Genomic DNA, 14,438 nt, shown 5'->3' on the forward strand with positions numbered 1-14,438 from the left:
CCCTGCCTCCTGTGCGGGAGGCTGCGTTGCCACGGAGGTGCTGTACCAGGCACGGTGTTATTGCCCAGCATCCACTGCAGTCTCCCACCTGCCTTGGGCACTGACAGGGCTCTCTGAGGTGTTAGACCGGAGCCCTGACACGCCTTACTCTTCCTCCTCCCCTCCCAGCTCAGGGTGCGGGGGGATCTGCCCTAGAGCCAGGGGCCTTGGCCTGCAGCCACAGCTGGGGCATTGCCAGGCCACTCGAGGAGCCTCACTAGAGATTCTTTCTGAAGGCGCAGACAACTCGCACTCTGGGCTCTCCAGCCCTGCGTCCCTGCTCCCCCGCAGCTCTGGGATCACCAGGGACTGGAGACGGCCTGGGGAACACCAGAGGCACAGAGAGCTTGGCAGACCCCAGAGATGCAGGCGGCTTGCCTTCCCGTTGGCCTCAATCGCCCTGACCTGCTTTGTCCTAACCTGACATGTTCGATCACAGGGGACCGGGCCAATACACACCCAGCATATGTGAGGGGATGGGGACCGGGCCAATACACTCTCCTTGCAGAACCCACCTGTATTTGTTATGATTTTTCGGTTGCTTTTCTGTGCTACTTGCCCCTGTAATTTGGTGCCACAGCCTTTGTAAGACACCGGGACAGTCTTCTTCTGGATGATAATGCTGGAAGAGCCGTATTTCATGCAGGGCAGGGAAGTTCCCGTCAATAGATTTTGTGACTGAATGTTCATTTGCTTCCTCTTTATCCCCCCTGGCCACTCAGCATTGCTAACAGCCAGTGACTGAAATGTGTGACAAAACCTGCTGCAGTTTTCCACTGCAATATAGATGATAGTGAGAAATAAAATCTGTGGAGGCAGATTTGTGGACGGTGCAAATGAGGAAAATTGGAACTATGTGAGGATCATGTGGCTGCCTTTATGTGAGTGCCTCCACTGGGTATTTATCCTAAATGTGCACGGCGCAATCTCCATGCCTAGCACTGTAGGGCCTGAGTGTCTCTCGTGAGGCTTTTCACAGCCTGAAGGGCCAGGGCCGTTGGGCAGGTGTGCTCTGGCAGCTCTCGGAGAGTTAGCACTGAATTTCTGCTGGCGGCAAGCAGTGGAGGGGTTCGCTCTGGGAATGATGAGAGCTCTGGCTAGTGCCTTGTGCTGGGTAAGGCAGTCCTGTTTTCAGGGAGGGCGTCTTCCCAACACATCAGGTTTCACGTCCATGGGAAACTGTTTGTTTGGCTTCTCAGTGAGCAGGCTTCTGATACGCCATTCCAGCTGCCTGGGATTTTGTCACTAGTGCCTACCAGATTCCCCCTCTTGCTGCACTCCAAGCTGTAGCTCACGAAAGCTTATGCTCAAATAAATTTGTTAGTCTCTAAGGTGCCACAAGTCCTCCTTCCCTCAACCCTGGACCCCGCTGCTTCCTGCTGCTACAATCCATGGTGCTGGTTCCTGCCTGTGCCATGGGAAAGACGCTGGCTTTAGGTGTTGTGGGTGGGGTGGGGCCACCGCTGGATGCTGCACCCTGTCTGGCCTGGACAAAGCCATGGGAGGAGCTCTACTTTCTTGGGACGGCCCAGTTGATGGCTAAACCTCCTCCCAGCCAGTGTCCCTCTCACATCTGTGCACACCACAAATGAAGAACTCGTGTGCCTGCCCCAGCCGCGGCCTGCTGGGTAGCCATGCGTTCCTGCTCCAGGGTGTGCTCAGCGCCACCTGTGCCGGAGGGAGATGTCCCCAAATGTTGACCGGTTTCTCCCCTGAGAAGGAGCCTTCAGGCCCCTGCAAGGATCCGGGAGCAGGGGCAGCAGAGGGGCAAAGCATGTCTTTCGCTTGCCTTCCACCTGGGCTCCATTGGTGGCATGTTCAGCAGCAGCCTGGATATTCAGCACTGGGGTGGAGTTTTGCCACATCCAAGGCAAAGAGAACCTTTCTTTTGCCCTCTCTCTGGAAGTACTGGGCTCTGTGGAGGCGAGGGAGCCCCGCACACAGACTAGGGAACATTGTTTGCCGGGCTCAGCTTTGTCAAATCAGTGCCTTTCCCAGAGCTGAGAGCCAGGCCTCCACTGCAGCATTGGTTCCACATTGGGAACCGGAGGCTGGAGAGAGCTTGGAGAACAACAGGTGCCGGGGTTGGAAAACAAACCCTGCCAGGTGTGGAAGGCTCAGAGGACTGGGCAGGGTCACTCTGGAGAGGAGGCAGCTAAGGGAGATGTAATAATGGCCTTTAGATCTGCCAGGAGACCTTGTGCAGCAGACAGGCTCAGCTATTGCTGTTAGTCACCAGGGATGGTGCCACAGCACGTGGATGAGCCTGCCACAGGGAAAGCCCAGGGAAATAGATGGGGAAACATCACAAATATGACTGCATAGGGAGACCCTGGTGTCCTCTCCATCACCAAATCCCAGTCCCTAGGGGAGCTTTAGAAAGCATGCCATCAGCCCTGCACCCTGGCCCTGAGCGATGGATCAGTCACTAGGAGCCCAGATGTATTTCCGGGATGTTACCTGGGTCCTGGGTCTCCTCTCACAGCCCCTGGAGTGAGTTGGGAGTTGCTGGGGTGCTCGTCAAGCCAGCCAGCTCTGCTGGCTGTTGGGGTCAGGGTTTCAGCAGCCAGCCTCTTCCCCTTGAGAACATCCAACCTGCTGGGCGCAGAAAGTCTTGACTATCTGCCCCAGTGGGCTTGAAAACTGGGGACAAAGAATATCCAGGAACTGTTTTCCTGTGCGTCAGTGTAGCGTGTTGCCCAGCCCGACCTGAGGGGCTGTGGAAAGAGGGAGCAGGGACACAGGACAGGGTGAGGTGAGGTCAGTGGGCAGTCAGTCTTGGTCAGGGTATTGCTGTTATTTATTTGGATTACCATCATGCCGAGGGCAGTCCTGGCCCAGGCCCCCATGGAGCCAGGTGCTGTACGAACATAGAATACCAGCAGGGTCCTGGGCTCAAAGAGCTGCCTGTCTAGATTAGCTTGGTGGGTTTGGGGGTGGGGGCATGAGAGGTGGGGAGATTAGGGGAGGGGGATAGGAAGCAGCCATAAAACAAGAAGAGACCATCCCAGTCACATATGCCAAATGTCTAGAGAGGTTGTTTTCCCTGTAGGTTTGTTCCATGTCCGATGTGAGGTGAGTTTGTGGCTCTCAGTCAGGGCAGTGGTCCCCAAACTGTGGGGGGGGGGGGTGGAGGAACATCCGGGAGCGCATGGTAGGACTCATGCCAGCCCCCATGTGGTGGCAGGGGCGGGGTGCACCACCCAGCCCCGCTCTGTGCCTAACTCCACTCCAGCCCAGCCCCCAGGCCCTGGCCACGGCCCTGCTCCTGGCCACAGCTCGGCCACTGGCCCTTGCTACTGGTCCCCGCTCCTGGCCGCAGCTCCACCCCCAGCTGCTGCCCCCGGCCACAACTGTGCTCCCAGCCTGGGGAGGTGCGGACACGTTCCATTACTGGTAAGAGGGGCGCGAGAGGAAAAGTTTGGGCACTGCTGGTTAAGGGCTCAGTGCCCTTTGCACAGGCCGGCTCTGACTCCCTTCCTTGCTGGCAGCCTCAGGACAGAGGCTGAGGAGTGACTGAGCTCCCCTTTCCTCTCCGAGGGGCTCCCCTGCCTCAGCCATGTGCTCAGTGTGGGGAAGCTTGGCTGCCCCCTCTGCTCATGTTGCTGCTGCTAAACCAGACACTTTCCATTTCCTGGGCTGCTAATCGGCACCTTTCACCAGTGCTGCCTGCCCTGGCCTCTCGGCCAAGGTTCAGCCTGGAAAAGGATTTTACCTCCAAGTTAGGAATCCTGAGAAAGCAGGTTCTCATGGAATGTCTGCCCCCTTTGTAACCACGGTGGGACCAGTGGGAGATATTTGCAAAAGGCATCGTGTTACTTTACTGCGAGGCCGGACCGTTAACAGGCCCCTGCTGGAGAGGATCCCTGGTAAAGACATGACCTGCTCGCAGATGGGATTCACGTCCCTGCCGCAGCCTCACCACACAGCCCCCAGAATGCCATGCACACACCACCCCCGATCCATCTCCTGGGAACCGGGCATGGGGCTGGGCAGCAAACCCTATTCACAAACCAGACCAGCTCCCTGCAGACAAGGCAGAGGCCGGGCCTCAGCCCAGGGGCTAAGTGTTTAATTAGGGTTTCTGCTACATTTCAAGCAGTTAAAGGAGCCCTGACAAGTAGTTTGGAGTGAATAGTTCTCCTTCAGCACCTTAACACGGCTCTAATCTGGATGGCAAATGCCCTTTGTGATGTGTTTGAACCTTACCCAGCCTGGCACTGAGAGATCAAAACTCTAGTCCCTGTTTGGGTTGGACCTACCCTGCCTAGCCCAGAGCTTTCCTGCTGGTGCAGTGGGAGCAGCATGTCCCAGGAGCTGTGCAAGTGTCCGGGGAATGCTAGCGCAGAGGCAGGGAAGCTTGGAAGGGGGAGCCAGGTGTCCCAGAGGGGAGAGTAAGTGATGTTCACCAGCCTGACCACGCCAAAGCCCAGGTGGGTGGCGGGCGTGGGATGGGGTGGGGAGGGGAGGGATCTATTTCAGCTTCCCAGGTGATGGTCTCCCAGCCAGCGGGGAGCGAAGCTACAACAAACAAATGCCTGGCCTGGCTGGCCATGCCCCTTGGAGGTGAGCAGGGCGGCCCCTGCTGACGGGTCCCTCTCCTCGTCAGGAATGGGACGCACTCTGCCAGGCTCACTAGTTCTTGTCTCTGCAGAACGGGGCGGAGGTCTGCTCTCCCCCACCCACTACTTTGCAGGCTGTTTGTGGAAGGCTGCCCCAGAATGGGGTGTAAGGTGCCCCCGCCCCCCCATGGTAGGTCCTGCAAAGGCTCAGGCTGCCTTTCCCGGCAGAGCGGGGCTGCGAGCGAGAAGGAACTACTGCACTGACATCCTAATGGCAAAGAGGGGCTGGCGGGACAGCTCATTCCTTTAGCAGAGCCCACTTCCTGGGGGCACGGGGCCTCCTAAAACGTGTATCATTGTAACCCACTGCTGTGTGTGTTCCAAGTTCTCCTCAGGGAATCCGCAGAGGACAGGAGTCTGTTGCAGCCCGAGCCAGGAAGCTTGGCTCTTTAGTTCAGGCTGTATTTAGTTTTGAAGAGCCACAGTTCAGCACCTATGTGCTTGCCAAGAGAGCAGCCATCACATGCTGTTCTTATTGGCTGTGTTATTGGGCCAGGGATCAGTCAGGGACTCTGGAGTTTCTCACTTCGTGGCTGCTGGGTGAGTCCAGCCCAGGCTGATGCCTTGTGTAAAATGAGCCAACAGGTCTCAATCTAGTTCCTAGTATCCCTGTTATACAAGGAGCTGTCCCACGTGGAACCCTTTATGGAAGGCTTTGAAGAAGCAATGGGCCCCGGAGCCCAAATTCCACTGTCAACCCCAAGCTTCAGGCCAAGGTTGCAGGCGGAGTGGAGCTTGCACTGCCCCCGTGGTGTTTGTTCTGTGTGGAACAGAGCCCTTTGGTCTGCACGGGCCCTGCTGACGCAGCACCGGGCACAGCGCATGCACGTTCTCGCACTCAGCTCAGAAAAGGAAAGTAGACAATGATGCATTAGTAGCAGCATTGCCAGCAGATCGAGGGAAGTGATTATTCCCCTCTATTTGGAACTGGTGAGGTCCCATCTGGAGTATTGTGTCCAGCTTTGGTCCGTCCCCTACAGAAAGGATGTGGACATATTGGAGAGAGTCCAGTGGAGGGCAACGAAAAGGATCAAGGGGCTGGGGCACGTGACTTACGAGGAAAGGCTGAGGTGAATTGGGCTTGTTTAGTCTGCAGAAGAGAAGAGTGAGGGGAGATTTGATAGCAACCTTCAACTACCTGAAGAGGGGTTCCAAAGAGGATGGATCTAGACTGTTCTCAGTGGTAGCAGATGACAGAACAAGGAGTAATGGTCTCAAGTTGCAGTGGGGGACGTCTAGGCTGGATATTAGGAAACACTATTTCACTAGGAGGGTGGTGAAGCACTGGAATGAGCTACCTAGGGAGGTGGTGGAATCTCCATCCTTAGAGGCTTTTAAGGTCAGGCTTGACAAAGCCCTGGTTGGGACGATTTAGTTGGGGATTGGGCCTGCTTTGAGCAGGGGGTTGGTCTAGATGACCTCCTGAGGTCTCTTCCAGCCCTAATCTTCTATGATTCTGTGTTACAGCCACATTTTTCTCTCTGGACCATGCAAGGCGCAGTGCTGGGTTGGGGCAGCGTCCTCTACAACATAGCATCCTTCCCATCTCGGGGTGGGGACAGGAGGCAGAGCTACGAATGAGGTTATTCACCAGGCCCCCAGGACAGACAGGGAGATGCAGAGCTGAGACGGCATTTTACTTGGAGAAAAAATATGGAAACACACAGTACATTTCAGAGACATCTGTCTCCATCATAAAGGAGCATAGGAAGGCACAAATACACTGAAGTCAATGGGAGTTTTGCCATTCACTGCAGTGAAGCCAGGATTTCACTCCTGGAGTCTGACCGTCACTTGTACCTGTGTAATGGTGAAACAGTCATTCACTCCCTTTGCCCAGCTGTTAAGTGACGGCTCAGGGTGGAAGTGATGGAGACTCTGGCCCTTCATGGTTTTCTTTGCAATTTACTTTTTAAAATATCAAGTAACCCTTTCCCCTGTGACAGTGGAATGAACCAGGAGTTGAGAGCCCTTCTAACAGAGGCCCAGGCTGTGCTAGACACATGTAGGTACTTTAATGACCCTTGAAGACCCTTTAATGACCCTGCCAATCAGTGCATGTATCTCCCGCTAACAAGAGTGGAAACCCAGTAACCACCCAGGAGAAGAGAGCCCCTAGCCAGTGTGGTGGCTTTGTCCTGTCCCAGCAGCGGCAGTGTAGCCTGAGTGCACCACGTATCCTTTAGCTGCTCCCCCCCAGCTCCCTTCTTCATTGCATCAGCCATTCCCAGCACCTGGCTGCGCGGCGCATTAGATGAGCATGAAGCATTTGAGGCGTGTGCCCTGGCTCAGGGAGCATGGAGACTGGGAGGGACCCAGTGTACGCTGGCATTGGACTCTGGGGTGGCTGCACCTAGCCAGAGCCCTAGTGTAGATACAATTGACCCTGGTGCAGCGCAGTTTGTACCGATGCAGCTGACCCCACATTGAAATGGGCTTCTCCTCTGCCTCCAGGCAGCCTGAGTCTTTGTCTATCAGGGGGTGGGGAGAGGCAGAGATGTGCCCCCACCGGGTATGTAAATGGGCGTAAGCCGACTGCCAGTGAATGTAAATGCAATGCAGCCCAGTGACTCTTTGTGTCCCATCCACAGTGGGAAGAGGTGAGCGGATATGACGAGAACATGAACACGATCAGGACGTACCAGGTGTGCAACGTCTTTGAGTCCAATCAGAACAACTGGCTGCGGACCAAGTACATACGGAGGAGAGGAGCTCACCGCATCCACGTGGAGATGAAATTCTCCGTCCGGGACTGCAGCAGCATCCCAAACGTTCCTGGCTCCTGCAAGGAGACCTTCAATCTCTACTACTTCGAATCTGACTTTGACTCGGCCACCAAGACCTTTCCCAACTGGATGGAGAACCCCTGGGCAAAGGTGGACACCATTGCGGCTGATGAGAGCTTCTCCCAGGTGGACCTGGGTGGCCGCGTGATGAAGATCAACACCGAGGTGCGCAGCTTTGGGCCGGTCTCCAAGAATGGATTCTATCTCGCATTCCAGGACTATGGGGGCTGCATGTCCTTAATTGCTGTCCGGGTCTTCTACCGCAAGTGCCCCCGAGTGATCCAGAACGGCGCTGTGTTTCAGGAGACACTCTCTGGAGCAGAGAGCACTTCACTGGTGGCGGCCAGAGGGTCGTGCATTACCAACGCAGAGGAGGTGGATGTCCCCATCAAGCTGTACTGCAATGGGGACGGGGAGTGGCTGGTGCCCATTGGACGGTGCATGTGCAAGGCTGGCTATGAATCAGTGGAGAACGGGACCATCTGCAGAGGTAACCATTTTTCGTTGCTTTTGTTAGGATGCTGTGTCCTTAGCATGGGAACCTGTGATTGCACCAGGCCAGGGCACATAGGCCACAGCCCCCTGGCTCTTGAAGGTGCCTCATCATGCTGTTTCTCCTGCAGGCAGAGGGAGGTTGGCTGCCACAGATTCGTTCACGTGCTGTTAGCAAACCTACCCTGCTCAGTGGCTTTGTCCTGCCTCTGCAGTGGCAGCAAGTCTGAGTGCACCACGTATCCTTTGGCTGCTCCCTCCCCAGCTCCCTCCTTCATTGCATCAGCCATTCCCAGCACCTGCCTGCCGGGCAGTGGCTCTTTGGCAAACTGTTGGTGACTGGGATTTTTAGGCGATATTGTAGGCCCTGCTTCCTGGCACTGGAGGCGGGTGGGAGAACCTGGGTTCTGTGGGCATTGCTCAGGGTGAGGAATTAGGATCTGTAGCTTTAATCTGCAGCTCTGTCAACCTGACAGTGTCCTCCGCAGCCAGGGAGGGGAACAATAGGAGAACAGCCCAAACAAAGGCCCAAGGGAGCACACACTCTGTCTAGAGCAACAGATGGGCCTCGCTGTGAGGGCTGAAGCAGTGTGTGTGCGCGTCTGGTCACTTACCCTTTGTTCTTCCTATGGGGAGCTTTCCCTGCTCTTGCCTGCACTGGGCAGCATGATCCAGTCCCTTCCATTCATTCTGCAGGCTCTTCATGATCTCTGTGAGAGCTGGCCATTGGTTCTAAACATGCATCTGGCTGGCTGATCTCCATACACCTCTCTGTCGTTGGCTGATTTCCCATCACTATGGTCCCTGTTCATAGCCTGCTTGGACTGCCTGTCCTTGTGCCTGGGGGCACCATGAACACATGCTCCTTCTAGCTAAGCTTCTGAGCACGCCTGCCCATTTGTGCCTGAGTCGGGTGCCCGCTGGTGTGTATGGTGGCCAGGCTTACGCTCCCGAGCCATTTGAGGGACACGCACACACAGACATGGCGTGTTCCATGTTCAGTGCCCGCGCCATGCATGCTGATCTCCCAGACAATCTGCAGTGCTTCACCTGGGAAAATGCCAAGTGGAAGGCTCGCCCTCGCCTGGCTAGAGGGTCCTGGCATTGCCTGATTACAGTACCTGTGAGTCATGCAACTCAAGGATGCCAGTAGCTCTTAGCATTGCAGGGCTGGATTACGCTAGCCAATCAGAACAGGTGGTGAAAGGATGGGCAGGCAGAGTCCCTCCCTGCAGCAGCAGGGTCTGAAGGGGAGTCCATTCTTAGGGAGAATTGTGATCCAAAGGGATTATGTTTAGACTGTAACAGGACATCCAGACTACGGAGAAATGTCTAACAGAGGTACTGCTAGGAGTGGCTGCAATCTGGTCCCTTACTGTGGCGGGGAGGGGAGAGCAGCAGGAAAGAGTCACCCAGGAATGAATAACTTTCACTTGCCCCCCCCCGTAATTCTTTCTGGCCTTCCAGCCTCCTCCCCCAGTTCCACTGCTCTCTTCCCCCCATGTCTTCAGGTCCGCTCACGCTCCTGGTGCCAGCTCCCATCTTAGCTGTTGTTTCTTGGAGATAAAGTTTCACTTGCAATTGCCTGGACACTCGGGGGAGTCACACATTCCTCAGCAGATAGGCAGGCCCTGGGTGAACCAGCAAGGTACAAGCGCAGTAGAGACCACCAGGACTAGGGCCTCCTGCAGGCACAGAAAGTCAAGGTCTGCCAGTCCCACTCTCTGCTCAGAGGAGAACTCTCCCTCAAGGTCCCAGCCAGCATGATCCTCCCTCGCTCTCCACTGGCACTTCGTGTATCCCTGAGAACTCCACGATTCGCCCCTTCTGCCCCATGGGAAGGGTACTGGAGAGGGGCTGCACTGCGACTGAAATACAGCTGAATCAGCGAGACTTCCACTGGGGTTTGCTGAGGGTTCGAGCTGGAGCAGCTCTGCCTTCCCCAGTCCTGGGGTGTGGCAGGAAATGGGCTCGGGGTCACCTTGGCCTTCCCAATGGTCCGACAGAGCCCGGGTCTTGCTGCTCACAGCTCCTGCTAAAGGAACCTGAGTCATGTACTGCAGGTAGGGGTGGGGGCAGGGTGGGTGCTCTGAGATACCTGGCTGGAGGCGTCAGGGATTTGGATCTGGTTGTTCACTGTTTTTCTGCTGTAACAGAATAAGTGTAAGTCAAGTTTTTCTGTTCTCTGTCAGCTGTGGTCATTGAAGGGCCCAAAAGATCTGAGGGCTGGTTCTCTGGTTAATCACTGTGGGCATGTCTGGATTAACTCATCAGTTAATGGGAACATTCTACATCCTGGTCCGCAGTGGAGAACCCCCTTTTGTCTGCAGTGGAGGACAGAGGCATCAGCAGAGTTGTGCGTGGAGCTGGGTGGGCAGCTGCACGGCAAGGTGAGGGGCTTTGGTGAAGGAGCAGATGTACAGGGGAAGAGTGCAGAGTGTCCTTGCACTGTGCCAAACTCCAGCCGATTGCTTTGGTGACAGGTGGAACCGTGGAGGGTCACCCCACTGTGTGCTCCCTTGTCTGTTTCCACCAGCCCCTCCAGAGTGCTGCCTAGAGCCCAACCATGGAGTAGAGGTGACAGTGCTGACGTAATAGACTTTGGCTTCTGCGAGGCGTTTGACTTGGTACCGCGAGACATTTTGATTTAAAAACTAGAGAGATATAAGAGTATCATGGCGCACATTAAAAGGGTTAAAAGCTGGCTAACTGGTCTCAAAATGTGATGGTCAGTGGTGAATTGTCATTGAACAGGTGGGTTTCTAGTGGGATCCCATAGGGATCAGTTCTTAGCCCTACATTACTTAATATTTTTATCAGGGGTCTGGAAGAAAACATTCATCACCGATAAAGTCTGCAGATGACACACAATTTGCTGGGGTGTGTTAAATAATGAAGAGCACAGGTCATTGATTCAGAGCGATCTGGATTGCTTGGTAAATTAGCCTCATGCTAAATGTAAATGTATACATCTAGGAACAAAGTACACCCTCCTTCACCACCCTCCTAGCATACGTTTTTGACAGTGAGGGTAACAAACTGTTCCAATGGCTAATCAGGGCTGTGGTAGATTTTCCATCACTGTCCATTTTTCAATAGAAGAGTGCATGTTTTTCTCACAGATCTGCTCTAGGAATTACTTTGAGGCAGGTCTCTGGCTGGTGTTATACTGGAAGTCAGTCTAGATGATCACAATGGGCCCTTCTGGCCTTGGAATCTATGAATGTCTGACTCACTACCCTAGCCCTGGCAGTTACTATGAAGGAAATTGGTCACAGGTCTGTGCCGAAGGGACACAGTGACTTACCAATGGAGCAGGGCCTGGAGACCAATATTCCTGTTAGAAAAGGGACCGTCAGGAGAATTCAGCCCTGCCTAAGCCAGAGGAGGGGCAATTATGCCCCCTGCTCCGGTGCTCATCTCAGTCCTGGTGCAGGGTAGGGCAGCCATCTGTGGGCCATTGATGTCATAACTTTCCAGCCTGTCCCCTCCTGCCTGCTCTCTTCCCACCCCACAATGCCCCGTGCAGGGGGACCAGGTGCAGGGATGTCGCTGCAGAAGGTACCCTCAGGGCCATGTAGCTGCCAGATAGCCCGTTTGTACTGGGTGTGCCAGCACGAAGGTTCTGCAGGGCACAGTGACTGGGGCATACTATCTCTGTGATACTGTCTGTGCACCTGGAAAAATGAGGCTATTCTCTCCCTCTTCTGCATGCTCATGTCCCTGCCCTCTCCTACCCTCATTCAGGCCTGCTCACACTGAAAAATTAGATCACCCTAGCTACGTGCTGGAGTTGGGTCGACCTAACCTTCGGTGTAGATGTGGCTAGGTCAACAGAAGGATTCTTCTATCAGCTTAGCTACTGCCTCTTGAGGAGGTAGGTTACCTGCATCAATGGAAACCCCGCTTCTGTTGATGAAGGAAGTGTCTCTGATCCAGCAGCGCCATAGTTGTGCCTCTGATGTGGCTGCAGCATAGACATGTCCCAGGGTCAGCCCGGAGCCTGCTCAGAGGCTGCTGGAAAGGGAATGCTTCTCTCTGATAGACTTGGAGATGATGGCAGTAGCTGGGGTGCTAACTGGATGCAGCTGAGCGGCAGGCGAGGGTGGAGGTGTGGGAAGGGAATGTGACAGTCTGGTTGGAGAGAGAAGTACAGTTTTGCAGCTATGTAATACACTGACAAGGGAACTCCCAGGCCCAGGAGCAGGATGGATGGTAGGGGAGAGAGAGCCAGGGAAGCTGCTGAGGTAACGGGAGGGAGGAAGAAAAGCGTGCGAGCCTGTGAAAAGGAGTGAAAAGAGGCAGCGCAGCCAGGGGGATCAGATTGGCTCCTGGGCAGACACAGTTATTGAAACATTTCATTCCAGCCAACAGAGCCGTACCTTGTCCAAGCTAAATATAAAAATCCCATTACAGCCCCGATAGCATCTTGGCAATCGGTGTCAAGACGGTGTTTCTTCAAGATCAATTATAGATATGGTGAGGGGATTGTGAAGGGAAAGGTGCATCCCAATGCATGCGCTGCGAGGTGGGGGAGTGCGTTGCCTCCCAGCGGGGAAGGGAGGGGAAGGGCAGCGGGCTGGTCTTAAAATCCCTGAATCTCTGCGACAATTCATAGAATATCAGGGTTGGAAGGGACCTCAGGAGGTCATCTAGTCCAACCCCCTGCTCAAAGCAGGACCAATCCCCAATTAAATCATCCCAGCCAGTGCTTTGTCAAGTCTGACCTTAAAAACTTCTAAGGAAGGAGATTCTACCACCTTCCTAGGTAACGCATTCCAGTGTTTCACCACCCTCCTAGTGAAAAAGTTTTTCCTAATATCCAACCTAAACCTCCCCCACGCAACTTGAGACCATTACTCCTTGTCCTGTCCTCTTCTACCACTGAGAATAGTCTAGAACCATCCTCTCTGGAACCACCTCTCAGGTAGTTGAAAGCAGCTATCAAATCCCCCCTCATTCTTCTCTTCTGCAGACTAAACAATCCCAGTTCCCTCAGCCTCTCCTTATAAGTTAAATTAAATTAAATAATTTAAAAATTAAATTAAAGGGATGGACTGCCCTGGGATCAGAACGGGCCCTTTTGGGTCTGCAGGAAAGGCTGGCCCCTGGAGCACCCCGGGGCAGGCGCTGTGTTGGGCCATAGGCCCCCCGCACACCCCAGTGCAGGGGCCAGGCAAGCAGCCTTGGACAGATACAATGGGATTTGCTGGAGCCCCTACAGTGTGGGCAGAAGCCAGGAGGAGATGGAAGGGTTAAAGAGGACATGCAGGCAGATTCAGAGGCACGTGTACAACCCCCTGTCTCAGGGAGGACAGACAATGAGTGAGGGATAGCAGAGGGAGATCCCTGTAGATATGAATGGTGTTGGGAAATGGACCTTCCAAGGAGGAATGTCCAGGGAGAAGGGGCTGAAGGAACCCCAGAGGGAGTCCTGCTTGTAGCAGAACATGGCCCACTATGCACACCAGGTGTGGTAGGGTAGGTGCTTGTGATCACAGGTACCAATGCTCTCTGGGTGTCTCAGGGTCAGTGCTAGTGGTCATGGGGACCAGTGACCTCCAAGGGTTAGACATAGGGGCTCTGAGGACAAAAGAATGGGTAGGTTCTCCAGGATGAACCACCCAGCCCTCTCTCGTAAGTGGGTGGAGGGGGACAGTGGGTTGTTAACGAGACTCCCAAGGGACTGATGAGCACAGGGCCGGACTGGCTGCTGCCAGCAGTGACACACACTGTGTTTATACAGTTCCTAGCATGGGGGGGTCCTGGTCCACATTGGGCTCCTAGGAGCTTTGGTAACATAAATAATACTACAGAGCTGGAAAAGCTGCGCAAGGTATTGTCCAGCCTGCTCCAGAGGGCAGCTGGACATTGTTATGTCTGTTTTTGGGAAATTCTGAAAAAAATCTTCAATCTGAATCGAAACAAAAAACCAAAATTTCCCGTGGAGTGAAAATTTTAAAAAATCCTTTTGAGAACCATCAAAATGTTTTGTTTCAAGTTGATTCCTTTTATTTTGACTTTTATATTATACAAACATATTAAATATAATACATTCTATGGATTATTAACTAAACTATAGAAATAGGATGAAATGTGATATTTTAATGTAATATAAAAGTCAAAACAAGGGCAAGTCGGATGAGAGTCAAACCCAGACATTTTTGCCTGATCAGAGTGAAATGTTTCGCCGCTATCCAATGGAAAGTCGGAATGATTCCTGTTGATTTTCTCTCATAAAGAATTGTGTCAGCATTGACAGGCTTCCGGGAAATGTTTTGGGTTTGACGACGCTGCAGTTCCCGATGTCAATGCTGGCCCAAGCAGCTCTCGCCAACCAGTACTGCCGGCACCCTGGTACAGTGACCTTAGGGTGTCAGGTGCTCGGGCTTCCGCCACTTGCCTGGGAGACTCATGAAGCCCATGGCGTGGCATGGCAGCCACAGGCTGCAGCCCAGTCTGACCTGGCTCAGAGGAGAGGAAGTAATTTGAAAGTAAT

General features: G+C 54.0%; 1 protein-coding gene across 4 annotated transcripts in view; it reads left to right on the plus strand.

Moving 5' to 3' along the window:
• Positions 1-14,438, plus strand: part of EPHB2 (EPH receptor B2) — a 273,181-nt gene that overhangs the window by 84,822 nt on the left and 173,921 nt on the right. For all 4 annotated transcript variants that reach the window (XM_048824896.2, XM_048824899.2, XM_048824897.2 and 1 more), the window contains exon 3: positions 7,253-7,937. In XM_048824896.2, coding sequence (XP_048680853.1) covers positions 7,253-7,937 — 685 coding nt within the window. The remainder of the gene's footprint in view (positions 1-7,252; positions 7,938-14,438) is intronic.

Source organism: Caretta caretta, chromosome 18 (assembly GCF_965140235.1).
Source record: "Caretta caretta isolate rCarCar2 chromosome 18, rCarCar1.hap1, whole genome shotgun sequence".
In the NCBI taxonomy this organism is placed as follows: Eukaryota; Metazoa; Chordata; order Testudines; family Cheloniidae; genus Caretta; species Caretta caretta.